Source organism: Chlorocebus sabaeus, chromosome 1, assembly GCF_047675955.1.
Source record: "Chlorocebus sabaeus isolate Y175 chromosome 1, mChlSab1.0.hap1, whole genome shotgun sequence".
NCBI lineage: Eukaryota > Metazoa > Chordata > Mammalia > Primates > Cercopithecidae > Chlorocebus > Chlorocebus sabaeus.
Window position 1 is genome coordinate 6,616,302 of NC_132904.1, and position 19,277 is coordinate 6,635,578.

The 19,277-nt window shown below is 56.8% G+C and overlaps 2 protein-coding genes and 1 pseudogene across 7 annotated transcripts; 2 read left to right on the forward strand and 1 right to left on the reverse strand.

Moving 5' to 3' along the window:
• The first annotated feature begins 205 nt into the window (after positions 1-205).
• Positions 206-9,722, forward strand: NUDT8 (nudix hydrolase 8). Of its 6 annotated transcripts, none has more exons than XM_073011727.1 (13): positions 206-457; positions 1,119-1,251; positions 1,772-1,849; positions 5,582-5,943; positions 6,111-6,190; positions 6,267-6,338; positions 6,556-6,665; positions 6,748-6,883; positions 7,014-7,064; positions 8,353-8,510; positions 8,607-8,688; positions 8,824-8,920; positions 8,996-9,722. In XM_073011727.1, exons 2-13 carry the CDS (start codon positions 1,244-1,246, stop codon positions 9,124-9,126), a joined length of 1,365 nt encoding a protein of 454 aa, XP_072867828.1. In that variant the 5' UTR covers positions 206-457; positions 1,119-1,243; the 3' UTR covers positions 9,127-9,722. The 6 variants fall into 6 exon arrangements, with proteins under 6 accessions (XP_072867828.1, XP_072867892.1, XP_072867852.1 ...); XM_073011791.1 differs by having other exon boundaries at positions 9,007-9,722; XM_073011751.1 differs by having other exon boundaries at positions 5,582-5,718; positions 5,842-5,943; positions 8,824-9,722.
• NDUFV1 (NADH:ubiquinone oxidoreductase core subunit V1) lies at positions 9,429-15,024 on the reverse strand. The gene is made up of 10 exons (XM_007964205.3): positions 14,848-15,024; positions 13,466-13,548; positions 13,222-13,392; positions 12,311-12,494; positions 11,379-11,568; positions 10,750-10,962; positions 10,401-10,567; positions 9,992-10,073; positions 9,705-9,850; positions 9,429-9,598 (listed from the first exon to the last, which is right to left on the reverse strand). The coding sequence occupies exons 1-10, from the start codon at positions 14,917-14,919 to the stop codon at positions 9,512-9,514; spliced, it is 1,395 nt and encodes a 464-aa protein (XP_007962396.1). The 5' UTR covers positions 14,920-15,024; the 3' UTR covers positions 9,429-9,511.
• A 2,686-nt stretch (positions 15,025-17,710) lies between these two features.
• LOC103216619 (uncharacterized protein NDUFV1-DT-like) lies at positions 17,711-18,627 on the forward strand (annotated as a pseudogene).
• Positions 18,628-19,277: the final 650 nt, after the last annotated feature.

Genomic DNA, 19,277 nt, shown 5'->3' on the forward strand with positions numbered 1-19,277 from the left:
CAGTCCCACCGAGGCCCCCCAACACTGCCGCCGCTCCGCAGCCCCCCGGGCTGGACGCGTCGGGCGGGTGGCCCCTTCTCCCTCTCAGCTTCCGGAGGGACCCGGGCTGATCGCCCCGCCCCATCCTGCCCTGCTCTGCCCCGCCCCGCCCCGCCCCGCCCCGCCCCGCCTCGCCCCGCCTCGCCCCGCCTCGCCCCGCCTCGCCCCGCCTCTTCCCTCGCTCGACCTCGCGTCCTCCGCGTCACGGCCGCGCAGGACTCGGCATGCTGCCCGACTGCCTGTCGGCCGAGGGCGAGCTGCGCTGCCGCCGGCTGCTGGCGGGGGCCACGGCCCGACTCCGCGCACGGCCCGCGTCGGCCGCGGTGCTCGTGCCTCTCTGCTCAGTGCGCGGGGTCCCGGCTCTGCTGTATACGCTGCGGTCCAGCCGCCTGACCGGGAGGCACAAGGGCGACGTTAGGTACAGCGGCCAGGAATTCCTTGCCCTTTGCCGGAGGCCGCGGCTGGCAGGGACCTCGGGCAGGGCACTTAGCCCCTTCGAGCCTCGGTTTCCGCCTCCGTAAAATGGGTCTGGGGAGAGCCCCTACGCCCACGGGCTGCGGCGAGGGATCAACGATCCGTGTGCCTCGGCTCCAGTGCACCTGCCCGGGCGCCACGCCCTCACCGCGTAGACCCCTCGTACTAGTCCCTGCGCGCACGCCTCAGCCGGGGACACCCCTCTGAGCTGTTTCCCGCTAAGAAGGCGGACGCCGCCCCCTGCCGGCGACTACGGAGAGGTTCGGGCCCCGCCTGGCGGGATTTGAGGACATAGTCCCCGAGGACAATGTCAGTGCTACTGGGGCCACCATAGGCCGAATTTGGGTATCTGAGCCCCAGGATCTTCTTGCTCCTGCTGCAGACCCTCTTATCCTGCGCTGCCCCGGGCTTCTCTTCCTTATCGCCCCATTGCTCAGGGAGATAAACTGGCCTCCAGAGGTCGTGTGGCTTGCCTGGGGCTTCCCAGCAAACTAGGAGCAGAGGCAGGCGATGCTTTGGTGGGCCACTGGCCCCCCGCACTGCCGACACCCCGACCTCTCCATGGCCCTAAGAGTCCAAGGACCCGACTCCCTGTGTCTGTTTAGTTTCCCAGGCGGCAAGTGCGACCCGGCTGACCAGGACGTGGTGCACACGGCCCTGCGGGAAACCCAGGAGGAACTGGGCCTGGCAGTGCCCGAGGAGCACGTGTGGGGCCTGCTGCGGCCTGTGTATGATCCGGTAAGCCACCTGGCTGAGGCCACCGCCCCCTCATTCACTCACTCTGTGCCTGCCCTGGAGCTAGGCCCCCACGGACCAGGAGAGTGGTCATGGACCCCCACAGGCACAAAGTGTGGAGGGGTGCCCCTAACCTGCCTGGTCACATGCGCCACCCCACACAACCCCTTGGGAAGAGATTGGGCAAGCTCTGGTGTCCTGAGTAGAGGTGGCCCAGGGCGATGGGGTGGGCCACCTCTGCTCAGCTTGGTGGATTAGGGTCAGGGAGGCTTCATGGGGTAGGCAGGGATTGAACCTGGGCTTGAATGCCAAGTGGGAGATTGTCCTAAGCAGAGGGAACAGGTCTAGTGCATTTGAGGAGACCTGAGTCAGTCGGCATGGCTGGAGGACACAGGCAGGTGGACCTGAACATGACTACCTAAGGCCTGTGCATGGCAAAGGGGGTCTTCCCCTCACACTCCCCTCCCCAGCCTTCAAACGCAACTGAAGCCATGCTTCCCTGACCGCCTGCCCTCTTCCCCAGCAAAAGGCCACCGTGGTGCCAGTGCTTGCTGGTGTGGGCCCACTGGATCCCCAGAGCCTCAGGCCCAACTCGGAGGAGGTGAGCTGGGGGATGTGAGGGGGGTGGACTGTTCCAGTTCTCTGTCTACCCTCTCTGCCTCCTGCCTGCAGGTGGATGAGGTGTTTGCACTCCCACTAGCCCACCTGCTGCAGACGCAGAATCAGGGCTATACCCACTTCTGCCAGCGTGGCCACTTCCACTACACACTACCTGTCTTCCTGCATGGACCACACCGGGTCTGGGGCCTCACAGCTGTCATCACCGAGTTTGCCCTGCAGCTGCTGGCACCTGGTACCTACCAGCCCCGCCTGGCCGGCCTGAGCTGGCCAGGGGCTGAGGGCCTGGCCCACCCTCAGCAGCCCCTGGTTTCACCCTGCCAGGCCAGCTCCACTTCAGGACTGAATAAAGGCCTTTGACAGCTCTAGAGCTCCTGCTTGTCCTGTGCTGGGGCCTTGACATTGGGCAGACCACTCCAGGCTGCTGGTTGGGGCTCCTCTTTCCAGTCACGCCGTTCCCCACAGCAGTGGACACTTCCTGGGTGCCAAGTACTCAAAGTCAATTCATCTCACCCTCACAACAGCCCATAAGGCGGGGCCAGCACTGTCTCTGGCTGGTGAGACTGCTTTCAGGGGGGATAGACACCTTGCCTAAGGACCCCAGGCTGGGATTGGAACCAGGGCTGTCAGACTCCACAGCCCAGACTCTTAGGCATGCACTGCCTGTGTCTCAGCCTGCACCTCCTCTTCTCTCTGCTGTGCCTGGCTGACCCTGTGCTGGGCTCCAGGATCCCAGAGAGCAGTAAGGTGCACACATGCCCCTGGGTGTTACTGCAGGGGTCTAACATACAGAGCCCCTGTGTGTGCCAGCTGCTGTGTGGGGCCATAGCTGTGGACCAGTCAGATGCTGACCTGCCCTCCAGAGGGGGTGCTCATTCTAAGGGAGACCTCAGACCAGGTCACACAGATAATCATGTGATTCCACATTAATTAATCACAGATAATAGTGGAATAAGATGTCAACTAGGTAGACCAGGGTTCTGTGAAAGAGTTGAGGGAGTGGGTGGTCTGAACTTGCCATGGCAGTATGGCTGGATCCAGGGGCTCAGGGGCTCTCTTCTTGCTGTGCTTTGCACTGTGCTGGCCTCAGCCCTGGGGAGGTTGTCTCTAGTGCAGAGTGTGAGAGGTTGAGGAGAGGGCAGCAGCATCCATCAACAGAAAACATGGCCACTCCGCCCGGCCAGTCTAACTCAGAAGTGCACCTCACTGGCCTGTCTTGAGTCACATGTCCTTCCCTGAGCCTGTCACATGGCCAGTTGGATTTACAATACATTGATAGATAGAGTCTGGAATGCTTGCCTGGGTAGGAGGGTGAACTTCCTGGACTGAGAAGCAGTAGTTCCCAAAGAACAACTGAGGTTCACACCTTATACAAAAATCAACTCAAAATGGGCTATAAAACCTGAAGCGAACTGGACTCTGTGGCTCATGCCTGTAATCCCAGCACTTTGGTTGGCCAAGGCGGGCCACCGTGACTTCAGGAGTTCAAGACTGGCCTGGTCATATGTAGTGAAACCCTGTCTGTACAGAAATACAAAAAAATTAGCCAGGCATGGTGGTGCATGCTTGTAGTCCCAGCTACTCAAGAAGCTGAGATGGGAGGATCGCTTGAGCCCAGGAGGCAGAGGCTGCAGTGAACTGAGATTGTGCCACTGCACTCCAGCCTGGGCAACAGAGTGAGATCCTATCTTAAAGGGGGAAAAAAAAACCAACAAAAACCTGCAATGGTAACACTACTTGAAGGAAACATATGGGGAAAGTTCTAGACATTGGTCTGGGCAATGATTTCTTGGATAGGACCCCAAAAGCAAAGGCATCAAAAGCAAAAATAGACAAATGGGATGGCACCCAACTAAAAAGCTTCTGCACAGCAAAAGAAACAACAAAGTGAGGAGAGAGGCTACAGGATGGGAGAAAATCTTTGTAAACCATACACCTGATGAGGGGGCTAATATCCAAAAGAAACAAGGAACTCAATAACAAGAAACAAATATCCCAATTTAAACAAGGGCAAAGCACCTGAACATACATTTTTCAACAGACACATGAAAAAATGTTTAACATCGCTAATCGTGCAGGAAATACAAGTGAAAATCTCAATGAGATACCACCTCACACCTGTTAGAAAGGCTACGACCAAACCATAGGAGATAACAGATGCTCGTGAGGATGTGGAGGATAAGGGAAGCCTTACGTGCTGTCGGTGGGAAGGGAAATGAGCGCAACCATTTTGGAAAATCATACAGCAGTCCCTTAGAACACCAAAAATAGAGGTACCATGTGATCCAGCAACCCCACTTGTGGATGGTATCCACGGGAATTGAAGTCAGCATGCTGAAGAGGTGTCTGCCTCCATGTTCAGTGCAGTGCCATTCACAACAGCTAAGACACGGCAGCAACCCGACTGCCCAGCATCAGACGGATGGATAGGATGGCGTGTCTACACTGTTCAGCCTTAACAAAGATGGACATTCTATCATTTGTGACAACATGGATGAACCCAGAGGACGATATGCTAAGTGAAATAAGCTAAGCACAGAACGACGAATACTATATGGTCTGATTTTTATGTGGAATCTGAAAAAGTTGAACTCCTAGAAGCAGAGAGAATGGTGGTCACCAGGAGCTGGAGAGTGGGGGACTAGGGATGGGGAGAGGGGAGCCATTGCTCTTAGGGTACAAAGTTCCAGTCAGGAAGAGTAAGCTGAAGGCCCTATTGCACAGCATGGCAAACATCCCTAACAATAGCACCTTGTGTATTTCACAATTGTTTAAAGAGTACATTTTAAGTGTTCTTTTTTCATTAGCTTGACTGAATCTTTCTACAATGCATATTGTAGAAATCACATTTCTACACATATCACATCAGAACATCATATTGTACCCCATAAATATCTACGGTTATGTTGATTAAAAATTAAAAGAATAACTGGGGAGAAGAGAGGAGAGGGAATGCCGGATGGTTAAAACCAGCCAAGATCCCCTGCAGGGGGTGACCCAGAAACCAAAGGTGAGTAGGAGTGGCCCAGTTTGGGAGGGGAGTGGGCCCTCACTGTGAGATGCCAAGGGGACACTCCTTGGTGAGGTGAAAAGGGGTCGTGCCTCATCAAAGGGTTCGGATTTTATTCCAAGCAGGGGTGGAGGTGGGATGATCTGGTTCATGTTTCCGAGTGTAAACTGGCCACCCCCGCAGGGCTCAATCACAGGGGCCCCTTGCTGTGGCTCCCCTCCTCTCCTCCCCAGACCTCTCTCCCCTCCCACTCTCCCATGCACCCCCTCCCCTCCTCCTATGTGCTCCCTCCTTCCCACTAACCACTTAATACCTCCACAGCCCTCTGTCATCTCTGGGCCTCCAGCCTTCTCACCTGGGAGCAGAGCCACATGATGGTGGTAAAAATAACTCCCTTTGACAAAGTGTGAAGGGGGCAGAGGAAGGAGGGAAGCTGAGCCCCAGTGCTAGGAAGGAGCTCTGGGAGGGTTCTGAGCTCTGGGTCACCCTCGCTCACTGGGGACACAGCAGTCACGGGCTCTACTCCCAAGAGTGCACACCCATTGCCAGCAGCAGCGACTCACACTGGGTGAAGTAGCTCCCAAAGCGGTAAGGACTGGGAGCTGGACTGACTCCCGACACTCCCAGTCCCCTCCAAAGCCTGCCACGACCCTCCAGGCTGGGGACTCCCCCGGCCCCTCCCCCAACCCTGCGCTCTGTCCTCAGGTCCCCTGCATGGTATCAGCGATGCTTCTTCACTCCATCTCCGAGGCCGGGTGTGTTCCCCGCAGCCCCAGTCCTCAGGCATTTCTCTGAGTCCCCGCCCCCCGTCGGGGTCCCCATGGCGGGCACGGCGGCAGCAGGTGGGCGGCCTCCCCGAGTGAGCATGCAGGAGCACATGGCCATCGATGTGAGCCCGGGCCCCATCCGGCCCATCCGCCTCATCTCCCACTACTTCCCGCACTTTTACCCTTTGACGGAGCCAGCCCTGCACCCTCCGGACCTGCGCCCCGCGGCGGCGTCCACCATCCGCTCTGCACCCCAGCCGCAGCCCGACCCAGAGCCAGAGAGAGACTCAGATGACAGCAGTGAGTAGGGGCGGGAGGAGGGGACACCCTGAGCTCAGTCCAGCCAGGAGGGGCATTGGGGTGTCTCTACCATCTGGCCGTGGAGGGGCAAGGCAGGAGGTATGTGCCATGGGTGGGGGCAGATTGAGCTGAGGTAGGAGGTGACCCTGCCTGCCACCTGCCTTTAGCTGTCCTGGGCACCCTGGAGTTCACACTTCTTTTTGATGCGGACAACAGTGCCTTGCACTGCACGGCTCATCGTGCCAAGGTGAGGATGGGGCTGGGCGTCCCTGGGACAGAGGGCTGGGCCACAGGCCTATCTCATACCCACTGTCTGTTCCCAGGGCCTCAAGCCGTTGGCCTCAGGCTCCGTGGACACCTATGTCAAAGCCAATCTGCTGCCAGGGAACAGCAAGGTGAGGGCAAGCCCCAGGCCCCCACTGCTGCCCTCTGGTGGAACATCTAGCCTGCAGCACCCACCTGGCTCTGCTTGGCTCCTCCCCACCCCCCAAGGCCTGGGTCCCAGTTGCTGGGATGTGCAAATAGTGGGAGGTCCTACCAGGGAGGCAGGGTAGGTGGTTGGAGGATGGTCTTAACCCTAGGAGGCCCTGACCCACCCTGCTTGGGCCCTAGGCCAGCCAGCTCCGGACACGCACCATTCGGGGTATGAGGGTACCTGTCTGGGAGGAGACACTCACCTATCACGGCTTCACCCGCCAGGATGCTGCGTGCAAGACCCTTAGGTGAGGATCCGGCCTGGGCCACCTGGGGGTGGAGCAGGGGGATGGGGCTGGCCTGGCCAGGTCTGACCTGGGCGGCCACCAGGCTGTGTGTGTGCGAGGACCCATGGCTGTGGCGACAGCGGCGGGCGCCTCCCCTAGGGGAGCTGCAGGTGCCCCTGAGGAAGCTGGTGCCAAACCGAGCCAGGAGCTTCGACATCTATCTGGAGAAGCGGAGGCTGGTAAGTGGGGATGGAGCACAGGGTGGGGCTGCAGGGGCCAGGAATCTTGTGATGGGAGCTAGAGGAGAGGAATAGGGAGGGGGACCTGGGCAGCATCTGGCCAGGATGACCGGGCTCTCTTCCCTTTCAGGCCAAGAGGCCCAAGAGCCTGGACACAGCCCGCGGCATGTCCCTCTATGAGGTGGGTAGGACAGCTGGGCTGAGCAGGGATGAGGGGGCAAGCCTGGTGGCAGGGGCGTAGGGGGCTTGGAGGAACCTGAGGCCAGCTCTCACAGGCCCTGTGAGCCCTCATTGTCCCAGGGGACAGCCAGGTCCCCAATGGCAAAGTGAGGGTGACTCCCTTGCCAGGGCAGCCCAGAGGAGCTGTGGGGCACTGGGACAAGCAGAGCCCTTGGGGGCACAGCCGGGCAGACACCTGCTTTGAGGCAGAGGCTGCAACTGGTGGCATTTATCCGTGGCCTGAGATGGGAGGCTGGGCAAGGTGGAAGAGAAGACAGATGGGCGGGGCTCTCTGGGTGGGGTCTGGCCCTGAGGGGAGTGTGGGGACCACTCCTGGGGCAGGCTGTCCTAGACAGGCCCTTGTCCGGAGGCAGTGAGGGTGACTGCAGAGGTTTCTTTGATGCCACTGGAGACCAAAGACCTAGCTAGAACCCCTGTGGTCAGTGGGGGAGGCAGCTGGGATGCTGACGGCAGGGCCCCCTACCAGCTCCTCCCAAAGTGCTGGGTGCCCTGCCCTCTGGTGGAACCACAAGTTTCTGCAGCTGTTGATTAGCTAAGCCCAAGTGGCTGAGGCCCACCAAGGTGGCACGAACAGGCCACTTCTCCCAGCGCCAGCCCTGTGTACCCTCTGCCCCAGATCCCAAGCACAACAGCGCCCAGAGCATGGTGGGTGCTCACAGAGCACTCCCGCATTCCTGAGAGCCGCCTGTGAACAAGGTGGTGGGGCTTTCTGCAAAGGGAAACCTACCCTGCGGGTGAGAGCAGCACATCCTCCTGGGGCTTCCTCCCTGAGCCTGTTCAGAAGCACCAGGGCCCAGAGTGTGGCAAAGGACACTCAGAATCTGGTCCCCAGGGAAGTAAGGGGTGAAGAGGGTGGGGTTTTGAAGAGATCTGCTTCTCCGTGGGAAGTGAACATCCTCTCAGAGCCACCTGCCTACAGGGATGGCTACGGGCACCGGATGGGAGACCACTTAGGGAGCTCCTGGCATGTCAGCCAGTTCCCTTCCCCTCCGTGACAGACATATCTGACTGGTCATGTGGTCAGCAAGCCTCACCTTTGGTCAATCCCTGGAGGGTACAGCTGACCCATAGGACCGCTTCCACGGCACTGTGCGAGTGGCTGTATTGGGAAATGAAGCCATTGCCCCTGATTTCTTTGGGGCCAGGTTGAGCTTTCCTGCCCAGAGCGTGGAGGCTAAAGGGGGTGGGCTTTGGGTTGGATGGGGGCTGACCTCAGCCTACACCTGCAGGAGGAGGTGGAGACAGAGGTGGCCTGGGAGGAACGTGGGCGCGTCCTGCTGTCACTGTGCTACAGCTCTCAGCGGGGTGGCTTGCTGGTGGGTGTGCTGCGCTGCGTCCACCTGGCCCCCATGGATGCCAATGGTTACTCGGACCCCTTTGTGTGCCTGTGAGTGAATGGGGTAGGCAGGTGGGAGGTGAGGACAAGACGGTGGCTCCTCACCTCTCCAGGGCCACACCTAACCTGCCAATCCTCCCCGATCAGTTTCCTGCATCCAAATGCAGGGAAGAAATCTAAATTCAAGACCAGTGTTCGCAGGAAGACCCTGAACCCCGAGTTCAATGAGGTGAGCCAGGACCAGGCAGGTCCCAGCCAACCCTGGCCTTGACATGCTGAGCCACTCCCCTGCTGAGGCCTGCTTCTTAAACTTTAGGAGAGCCAAGGCTGCCTCCTTCCTGCCTCTCTGCCCTTCTCCCTGCAGGAATTCTTCTACTCAGGCCCACGGGAGGAGCTGGCCCAGAAGACGCTGCTAGTGTCTGTGTGGGACTATGACCTGGGCACGGCTGATGACTTCATTGGTGAGTGGGAACATGAGGAGCTGGGGTGGGGGCCCAGTAGGCTCCTGGCGGTTCTTGACCCATCCCCCATGGCAGGCGGGGTGCAGCTGGGCAGCCATGCCAGTGGGGAGCGCCTGCGGCACTGGCTTGAGTACCTGGGCCACAGTGACCACCGCCTGGAGCTGTGGCACCCACTGGACAGCAAGCCTGTCCAGCTCAGCAACTAGCCCAGGAGCCCTGCCTGCCGCCCCTCCACTACAGCTGCCTGAAGCGTCCCCACAAAAATGATGGAGGTTGGGGTTGCCTCACTCATCACGCCCCCCAGTCCCAAGTCAGAGAGGTGTTTCCTCTCTCCCCGCTTTCACATTCACCCGCCCCCCCCAAATCATGGAGCCAAAATAAACATCTCTTTCAAGCCAGACGAGACCCTGTCCTTCCTCTGGCCATGGACCAGACTGGGCCCTGTTCTCCCCTCCCACCCTTGAGGATCCTGTGCTGGGTAAAGGGTAAAGAGCACAGTCACAGCAGCTGCAGCGGGAGGGTGGGCAGCACTCGCTTTATTGTCCAGCATTCCAGACAGACAGATACAGGACAGCAGGCCAGGGTGGTGAGCTAAGAGGCAGCCTGCCGGGCCTGATGCTGCTGGGCAAACCGCTGCATTCGTTCCTCAAGCTCCGGCCGAAAGTGGCGGATCAGACCCTGGGGTCGGTGGGGGGACTGTGTGAAACAGAGTCCAAAAATCCCCCAACACCCTGGGCCCTTGATGCCACCCACCCTCCGCGCTACGCAGAAGGGCGGTGAATACCTGCACAGGCCAGGCAGCCCCGTCACCCAGAGCACAAATGGTGTGGCCTTCTATCTGCTTGCTGATCTCCCACAGGGAGTCAATCTCGGCCGGCCGGGCGTCCCCCCTCACGAAACGAGCCATCACCTTGTTCATCCAGTCCACACCTGCAGCCACAGCCACAAGAGAGGGCCTGATGATCTCCCTAGCCAGGATGTGGGATGGTGCTTGAGGGGTGCAGGCCACGTGGTGGGGTGGAGGTTAAGTGAAGCCACAGCAAGCAAACCCCCAGCCTGCCCGCTGCTCACCCTCGCGGCATGGGGTGCACTGGCCACAGCTCTCGTGCTTATAGAACTCAATGAGGCGGGCGATGGCTTTCACGATGTCCGTCTGGGTGACAAGGGGCAATTAGCAGGCACCCACGGCCAGACAGAAGCCTGGGCCTCAACCCCCTAGTGACAGCCCCTCCCCCAGTTCCAGAAGCTCTTCCCAGCCCACCCAGCATTCTGGCCTCCTCCAGCCTCCCTGGGCCCCCTGTGCTGCCCAGACTCCGGGGTATTCTCCTCAGAGTGGCCTTCCTCCCTCCTCTTCCACCTTGCTTTATCTCAGGCTGCAGGAACTAAGACCTGAGTGCTGGCAAGAGGGTTTTCTGGGAGGCCCAGGGAGGAAGACAGCAACCAGGAGGGCAGGGACTGGGGCTGGTGTGTGAACCCTTACCGAGCGGTCCATGACGATCACCGCAGCTGTGCCCAAGCCTGTCTGTGCCTGCACCAGCGCGTCGAAGTCCATCAGCACCGTCTCACACACAGACTTGGGGATCAGTGGGGTAGACGAGCCGCCAGGAATCACAGCAAGGAGGTTGTCCCAGCCGCCCGTGACACCCCCTGGGGCCCCAAGTCAGTCCCCAAAGGGATGCATGGTCAGGGCTGGGGCCAGCACACCTGCCTAGTCCTGACCCCAGGCCCTTAGTCAGCCCCTAGACCCAGCCCCGTCTCCTGAGCCCTCCCGCTCAGGCTCTCTTCATGGACACCTGTCCACCCACATCCTGGCTGGCCCCAGGCCTTACCAGCATGCTTCTCAATCAGTTCTTTCAAGGGCACAGACATCTCCTCCTCCACAGTGCAAGGGTGGTTGACATGGCCAGAGATGTTGAATAGTTTGGTGCCTGAGTTGCGCTCTCTGCCAAAGCCAGCAAACCAGGTGCCCCCACGGCGGCAGATGGTGGGGGACACTGCCACTGTCTCCACGTTGGCCACAGTTGTGGGGCAGCCAAACACTCCTTCAGGGAAATGGGAAGACAACTGGTGGCTGCTAGTGGGTGGGGCAAGTTTCCTGGCAGGGAGGTGTGTCCCAGGGTCCTGCTCCCATGGCAGAACCCCTGCTCTAATATCCCCTTATCATTCTTATCCCTGCTGGACCCCAAACTCCAGAGATGCCTCATTGCCTTGTTCACCACCATGCCCTTAGCCTCAGAACAGGCACTGTGAAGGTGGAGCCACAGAGCAGCATGGGTGTGGGGGGACCGAGGCAGGAGGAGGGACTGCAGGCAGCCCTGGGGGAGCCTGTGTATTGTTGCCAGCCTATCTGGCCCCAGCCGGGAAGGCACTCAGAAATCCATAAGAACAATTCGAAGGGAACCTAGCCAGATCCCGGGTGTCACAGGACAGTCTGACCCAGGGTTACGCCAGACCTTACCCACGTCTGCGGGGAAGGGGGGCTTCAGGCGGGGCTTGCCCTGCTTGCCCTCGATGGACTCGATGAGCGCTGTCTCCTCTCCACAGATGTAGGCCCCAGCCCCGCGCACCACAAACACGTCAAAATCATAGCCAGAGCCACAGGCATTCTTGCCAATCAGACCTGCCTCATAGGCCTCTCGGATGGCCACCTGCAGGACAAAGGTGTGAGTTTCCCAGCCGACCCCCAGCCCAGGAGTCAGCCTATAACTTCAGGAGTCATGAAGCCCTTGAAGGCCTCCTACGGTGAGGCTCCTAATGCTCCTGGTATAAAAAATTTTGCTAACTTAGTAAAACAAATTGGAAAACTTGACTATAATCTGGAACAGATATGCAAGAAGGAACACGTAAGTAAGCTGCTTTGCTGCCAGGAAAATAAAAGTGAAGTAGCTATTATCAGGTCTCCTAACTACCCCAGTTTGTAAGGAAAAATAAAAGTATTTATAAAATTAAAATAAAAATATAATTGCCTATATCCTTATTGCCTTAACCTATTTTATTTTTCTGTATTTCCTACAGATATAAGTATTATTCATAGTTCCAAGCAATGAATATAATGTATTTTCTCCAAATAGGAATTATTTATATTCATAATTATTCAGCTCTCTTGCTAAACACATAGTTCCACTTAGGTTCTTCTTGCTACTTGTTGTTATAATAAATACTATTATTTTTGAAGCAAAAAAAAAAAAATCATACCAGCAGCATTAGGAGCCCTGGAAGGTGGCTTTGGGAGCCAAGTCCCATTAGGGATGCATGCAAGACTGGCCACCACTCCCCCAGTTCAACCATTGACAGACCAGGTGCTAACACCTCAGAACAACTGTGCTGGGTGAGGGGTGTGTAAGTGCACACTGAGCACCTTCTCATCTGCCCACGTCTCTCCCTGCCCACCTGCAGATTGGAGGCCTCATTGTAGAATTCCCCTCGGATGTAGATATAGGCGGCGCGGGCGCCCATGGCCCGGCCCCCAACCAGGCAGCCTTCCACCAGCTTGTGAGGATCATGGCGTATGATCTCCCGGTCCTTGCAGGTGCCTGGCTCCCCCTCGTCTGCATTCACCACCAGATACTTGGGCCTGCAGGGGCCCACAGGTCAGACAGGCTACAGGGCCACCAGGGCTGGGTCTTCAACTCCATGCCACCCCACTTCACCCAGGGAGGCCTCAAAGATGTCTCCTCACACAGCCAATCCTTCACTGCCCTCCCAACATGTCCCAGGGGCTCTGCTTGCTCACCACCAAATGACAGGGAGCTCACTGCCTATTCTATCTTTGGGCAGCTATAACCACGAGAAAGCTCTTCATTCAGCTCATCCAAACATCTCTCCTTGTGTCTGCCACTGAGACCAGATTCTGCTCTTGGTGACAAAGAGCATTCCTCAAGCTCTACCACCAAAAGGAGGTAAAGCAGGTGACATTTATCATTTGCTTTATGTGCCAACCAGCATACAGGCCAAAAGCTGTATGAACATTATCTCTTTAATCCTTGCATGGTATCACTGTACCTATTTACAAAAAAGAAGCTAAGGTTCACAAAGGCTGGGAAATTGCCCAAAGCTCTATGATTAGGAGGCAGAGCTAGGATTTGAACAAAGTCTGCCTGAGCCAAAATCATCTGTTGATTCTGCTACGTAAGTCTCCCCTGTGGAAGTCCACAGAGTAAGTCCCATCCATTTAAGGCCTGGGAACATGTGCCCACCTCATTCATGCTGTTTTTAATTAAAGAGCCCAAAGGCCCAGGGAAGCCCCAGCCACCCCTAAGGTCTCTCCTACAACCACATCTGCCCCACTCCCCAACACACACCTGCCATCTGAGGGCTTATTCATGAAGCTCCACTTGAGGCCAGTGGGGAAGCCAGCGCCTCCACGGCCCCGCAAACCCGATGTCTTGACCTCACCCAGGATCCAATCGGGCCCCTTCAGCAGGATCTCCTTCGTCTTGTACCAGTCACCTCGACTCAGGGCACCTTTCAGCCTGGACAGAGTAGGGAAGGCAGTGAAAGGGACGCCTTGCTCCGGGACCCAACACACGAAGGGCACTGTCTCACCTCCAGTCATGGCGGCCGTACAGGTTGGTGAAGATCCGGTCTTCATCCTTCAGCGAGCCAAATGAGGTTTTCTTGGGTGCTGTCTGGGGAGACAGAGGGTCAGGAGGCCCAGCAGCGCTCTGGGGCCATGAGGGATTGGGCCAGAAGCTACAGAATCTTGGGTCTCCCTATTTAGGAGGGGCTGGGCTAGGGCTAGGGGAGCATCTATAGCATCACAGCTACCACTGCCACTTAGTAACCTTTTTTTTTTTTTTGAGACAGACTCTTGCTCTGTTGCCCAGGCTGGAGTGCAGTGGCATAATCTCAGCTCACTGCAAACTCCACCTCCCAAGTTCAAATGATTCTTGTGCCTCAGCCTCCGGATAGCTGGGATCACAGGCTTTCACCACCACGCCAGGGTAATTTTTGCATTTTTAGTAGAGACGGGGTTTCACCATATTGGCCAGGCTGGTCTCGAACTCCTGACCCCAAGCGATCCACCCGCCTCAGCCTCCCAAAGTGCTGGGATTACAGGCATGAGCCACCGCGCCCGGCCATTAGTAAGCATTTTGTTTAGCAGATACTGGATGGAAGCATTTTACATTCAAAATCCCATTTCATCCTCATAACAACTCTGATAGGAACGATTTTCTCTATTTCACAGAGGAGAAAACTGAGGCTCGGAGCAAAAGGAACTTATGGAACGTCTCACAGTCAAAAGCAGCAGGTCGAATTTGAGCCCAGGTCTGTCGGTGGCCAAAGCCCACACCTGCATCACAGCAGCACACCGCCCACAAGCCGAGTGTGGCGTGGCCCTTTCCTGGCCTGGCTTCGGGTAGGCCAGGGGTCTTTTATATTCCTAACGCGGCCGAAGAGGCGAAATGTGTTTACTGAGGGGAAAGAAATGCCTCCCTAACACACACATGATGGAGCGGCTCACTTAGGATGAAAATGAGGAGCCCCACGACCCAGTGGAGAGCGCCCCAGCTAAGGGCCATGGGATTCCCATCCGTGTAAGAGCACTTTTCAGCCACTTCAGGGTGCAGAGCAGTGGACAGGAAATCAGGAGGTGCGCATCCCTAAATGGGGCAATGACCCCTTCACGCCCTACAAGGCTGTAACAAGGAAGGAATGAAAACAAGGGCGCTTCATAACCTGCAAAACTTCCGCCAGGCCGAGGACTGTGAAACAAGGGAAGCCAGCAAGCCGGCGGGCCAAGGGAGTCGGCCCCGCGATGGGACCCGTTCCCCTACTTCAACCAGGCCGGAGCGGGAGTCTTCCCGCCTGGCCTGGGGAGAAGGGCTCTCCAGAGGCCACTTCAGACCCCAGGGACTGCTCGTGCACAGGCGCGGCCGCGACACCGGGCCCCGAAAACCCCTGGCCCCAGCCAGGCCGGGCCTCACCGTGTCGCCGCTGAAACGCACAGATACCCGCGAGGGGAGCGACCCGCCGAGCAGCCGCCGTGCTGCCAGCATCGCGTGGGGCCAGCTGGGTCACCTCAGGCTGTCACCTTCACAGCACTCAGGCTGAGGAACCGGCGCGATACAAACGCTAGGTGGCGCACAGGAAAGACGTCACGCTCCCGACGCTGGCGCCGCGCACTGGCATCGCTGCACCCCTTCCGCTTCGCCCGCGGCACCGCTTCCTTGTGGGAGGGCGGAGAGGCCAATGCCTTGGCGCCGGGACTTCTGGGAGATGTGGTCCCGCCGGCCTAGGGCCCGCCTTCCTCCCTTTGCCGGGCTGGCATTTAGTGGCGGCTGTCCCCGCTGCTCTTTCGCGCCCTCCTTAGCCCGCTTCACTTCGTGGACTACGCCCGCTGGCTCCCAGCCTTTCATGCCACGAGTAAACAAAACTCGCATGTTGCCTTCTGCTGGGTCCTGGTGTGTTCCACTTTCTATGGATTTGGCGTTTAGTGTGCACCTGCTGTATGCATCGGTGTATCATGGAAGGAGGGAGAAGTCAGGCAGGCCACAGCCCGATCCTCACGACTACGTTGCAGTTATTCTGCCCAGTCTGAGCCCTGCCAGACTGTAGACTTCCCCACCCTGGGCGTCCGTGTGCTTGAGGAAGGACTGCAGACTCCAAGGCAGGGGTTTGTTCGCAGAGGTCTCCCCGGAGGGCCTCTCACGGAGTCCTAGGCTGGAGTGAGGCAGAGAGGATGCAGATGGTCAGTGCATGGCACATCCTTTTGCTGGCGCAGCTGTGTGGGCGGCAAGCCACCCAGGTGCCGAGGCAAGAGACCCAGGGCACGAATTGTTCCAGCGTAATAAAATATGTAAAATAAGAATAGTTATACTAGATGTAGATCATAGATATGATTATGTATGAATATCATTAATCATTAGTTTGTTGTAATTACTCTTTATTCCAATGTTATAATAATCCTTGCTCTACAATCATAACCTAGAAAAAATCAGGCCATACAGAGATAGGAGCTGAAGGAACATAAAAGTGACCAGAAGACAAGAGTGTGAGCCCTCTTGTCACGCCCAGACAGGGCCACTAGAGGTCTCTTTGGTCTAGCAGTAATGCCAGCGTCTGGGAAGACACCCGTTGCCAAGTGGACCGTGGTCTAGAAGTAGCATCAGTGCCAAGGAAAAACACCCGCTAGTTAGCAGAACGGGAACGGGAGACCGACCAGGAAAGGGAGTCTCCCTTTCCCCCGGGGGAGTTTAGAGAAGACTCTACTCCTCCACCTCTTGTGGAGGGCCTGCTCCTGCCCGCAGTTATCCGGAAGCCTAACCGTCTCCCTGTGATGCTGTGCTTCAGTGGTCACACTCGTAGTCCACCTTCATGTTCCAGAGGCCTTTTAGATAGCAGTAGCAAAATTAACGAAAGTACTGAAAATCTCTAATATGCAGAAATAATGACATAAGCTATCTCTCTCTCTCTCTCTCTGCCTTGCCTGCCAGGCAGGGAGGGGCCCCCTGTCCAGTGGACACGTGACCCACGTGACCTCACCTATCGTTGGAGGTGGCTCACACTCCACTCCTTACCCTGCCCCTTTGTCTTGTATCCAATAAATATCAGCACAGCCTGGCATTCGGGGCCACGACCGGTCTCCGCATCTTGGCGGTAGTGGTCCCCTGGGCCCAGCTGTCTTTTCTTTCATCTCTTTGTCTTATGTCTTTATTTCTACAACCTCTTGTCTCCGCACAAGGGGAGAAAAACCCACCGACCCTGTGGGGCTGGTCCCTACACCACTGAGTTCTCTCAGCCCTTTTCAGGAGAGTCCAGCACTTTGTGCTTCTGCCCAAAATCCTGGCATGGTCCCTGCTGCCTTTGGAATCAGCCGCTGGACCAGGATTTAAGGGCTTTGCAACCCCATCCTTCGCCAGGGTCATCACGCCCAGGCCACTGCTGTGAACCCCACCCCCATCCCCCAAGACCCCTTCCTGCCATCATTAGACTTTAGGGCGTTTGTGTTGCTGTCCCCCTCCCTCGGTTTTCCCCTGACCTGGGGAGGTCCCTCTGTCCTTTGCCTTCCCCGGAGGTCTTGGAAGCCTGATGAACTCATCTTTTTCAGTTTCCTGGAACCCTCTGCTGTGGTCCTCGTGATGAGAGTGACCTTTCTGGCCTGCTCTCCCCAGCTGTTTTCCAGTCCTCCTGGGAAGGAACCATCTCTGTTCTTTTGTGCTGTAATCATCCTTTCTGATCTCTCTAAAATGTGCTATTCACAAAGTTCCTTTGCAGCTATTTTTCTCATATACCCCACAGCAGCCCCACAAGGTGTTCACTCCATTTTGTCCATGAAAAAACTGAGGATCAGGGGGATTTTGTCCTTTGTCTGTGGGCATGAAGCTGCTGAGTGGTGGAGCTGGACTGGAATCTAGGCCTTTCTTCCCTCCCACAGTGCCCCGCACAGAAAAACCCACAGAACAACTGACGCGCATGTGACAGTCACTGTGGACGTCAGTGACATTCCCGAGAGAGGCACCAAGAGCATCTCTCCCCTGTCTGAGGTTTGCCAGACAGGTAGGGTAGTATCAGGCCCAGAGCCCAGGAGTCCTGGCTGCCAGCCCCAGGCCCCCTCTCTTGGGCAAGGAAAGAGGTTGCCTAGGCAAAGCTGGGGATTACACAGCTAATCCGGGCTCAGACCTGAGTCCTTGGATCCCTCCCTTTGGGGCAGAAGAAGGGGGGCAGGTTGGAGCCATGGGGTGGATTCCTTCCTCATCTCTCTCTAACTGGGTCAAAGGAATACAGGCTGAGGGAGAGGCAGGTTGGGGATGCTGGGGACAGGCGATGCTGGGCATGGGGGGATGGGAATGGAGAGTGAGGGGCAGGATCCTCTGTTCATTCAGTGGCAGGCTCTGTGCCAAGCACTTGCCATGTGTTACCTCCTTAATCCTCCAAAACTCCAGCCTCAGAAATGATGAGCCCTGTTTTCAGAAGCAGAGTGTCAGCATGGCTGAGTGGCCTGCCTAGGACGACACAACTGCCAGAACTCGGCCTGAGGTCTCCTAATGACAAATCCCCCACTGGTCCCCACCCACTGGAGCACCTGCTTGCCAGGCTCCTCAAGTGAAGAAGGAGATCCACTCCGATGTCGTCTCCCAGGAGCCTCCTCTGCAGCGTCTCAGGTCCTGGCTCTCACCTCCTCAGCACCCATCCCATCCTGTGTCACTCTGTGTATCAGCCTCCCCCACCAGCCTCTAGGCCACAAGTCACGGGGTATCAAGGGCTTGTTCCTGTTCCACCGACCCCACGTCCACTGTGTCTATCTGGTCAACTCTACCTTCCAAACATTCCCAGCACAGTGAGAGATGGCTGTGGCCCTGTCATCTCTCACCTGAAATTAACAATATGTCCTTGGGGTCTCCCACCCTCACGTTTTGGTTTCTCCAGCCCCTTCTCTGCAAACATGGAACAGTGGGATTATTATAAATCTCAGACCTGTTTTGCCCCTTTCCTGCCTGAGAGTTTTTGTGGTTCCCCACTGCCCTCAGAACAAAGCTGAAGACCCTTTGGCCTGCCATTCAAGGTCCTTTGTGGCTGCCATCTGTCGACCTCCCCAGTTCCAGCTCCTTTGGTTTTACCTATACAAGCTGGATCTGCACCAGAGGCTCTGTCTTCCTCCCGACTTGGCCCTACTCCTCCTAGGAGCCCTTTGGACATCACCTCCCCCAGGAAGTTTTCTGCAACCACCCTACAACCATCCCTATAAACTTTATAAAACCAATTAGGGAAGAAGTAGGGGGGAAAGATGAAAATAAACTAAGCCTTCAGCACACTCAGCATTCATCATGAGGTCAGCTGCTCTCTAACCTGCTTCTTCGTGGCTGTTTGGTGCCTGTTGTCCCGGAGTCACAAAGACCCTAGATTATAGCTGCCCTTAACTGCTGTATAAATAACAACTTGAACATGAAATGTTAAATTTTCCTTTTGAAATATTCCTCCAGGTCCTGCATGTTGATAAAACTACTGACTCAGCTGGTCCCCATGAGGAGCTGGCTCACCTAAGGATGTGGTTTCCAATCCCAATTATTTCATGCCCCTTGCTCGGATAATCAGCAATCCCAAATATCCAGCCCTTTGCCCTCCACAATCTCCTTAAAAAACCCAGCCCAAAACTCCTTGGGGAGATGGATTTGAAGATCTCTTCCCATCTCCAAACTTGGTGCCCTGCAATCATTAAACTCTTTCTCTGCTGCAAACCCTGCTATCTCGGTGTAATTGGTCTGTTACTGCATACATATGGGCATACAAACCTGCTAGTCCTACAACAGCCCATGCAACTATTTTGAGCATCTATTGTCAGGCCCAGTGTGAGGAAGGCATGATCAGATCTTCCCCAACCTCCAGCACAGAGCTTCTCAAGGGAAGGACTTACTCA

Coding starts and splice junctions, on each gene's coding strand:
- NDUFV1 (XM_007964205.3), bottom strand. CDS start 14,919: ATGCTGGCAGCACGGCGGCTGCTCGGCGGGTCGCTCCCCTCGCGGGTA. Junction 13,549..14,847: donor TGCGTTTCAGCGGCGACACG/GTGAGGCCCGGC, acceptor CTGTCTCCCCAG/ACAGCACCCAAGAAAACCTC. Junction 10,568..10,749: donor ACTGATTGAGAAGCATGCTG/GTAAGGCCTGGG, acceptor TTGGGGCCCCAG/GGGGTGTCACGGGCGGCTGG.
- NUDT8 (XM_073011666.1), top strand. Junction 5,944..6,110: donor GAGAGACTCAGATGACAGCA/GTGAGTAGGGGC, acceptor ACCTGCCTTTAG/CTGTCCTGGGCACCCTGGAG. Junction 6,191..6,266: donor GCACGGCTCATCGTGCCAAG/GTGAGGATGGGG, acceptor GTCTGTTCCCAG/GGCCTCAAGCCGTTGGCCTC.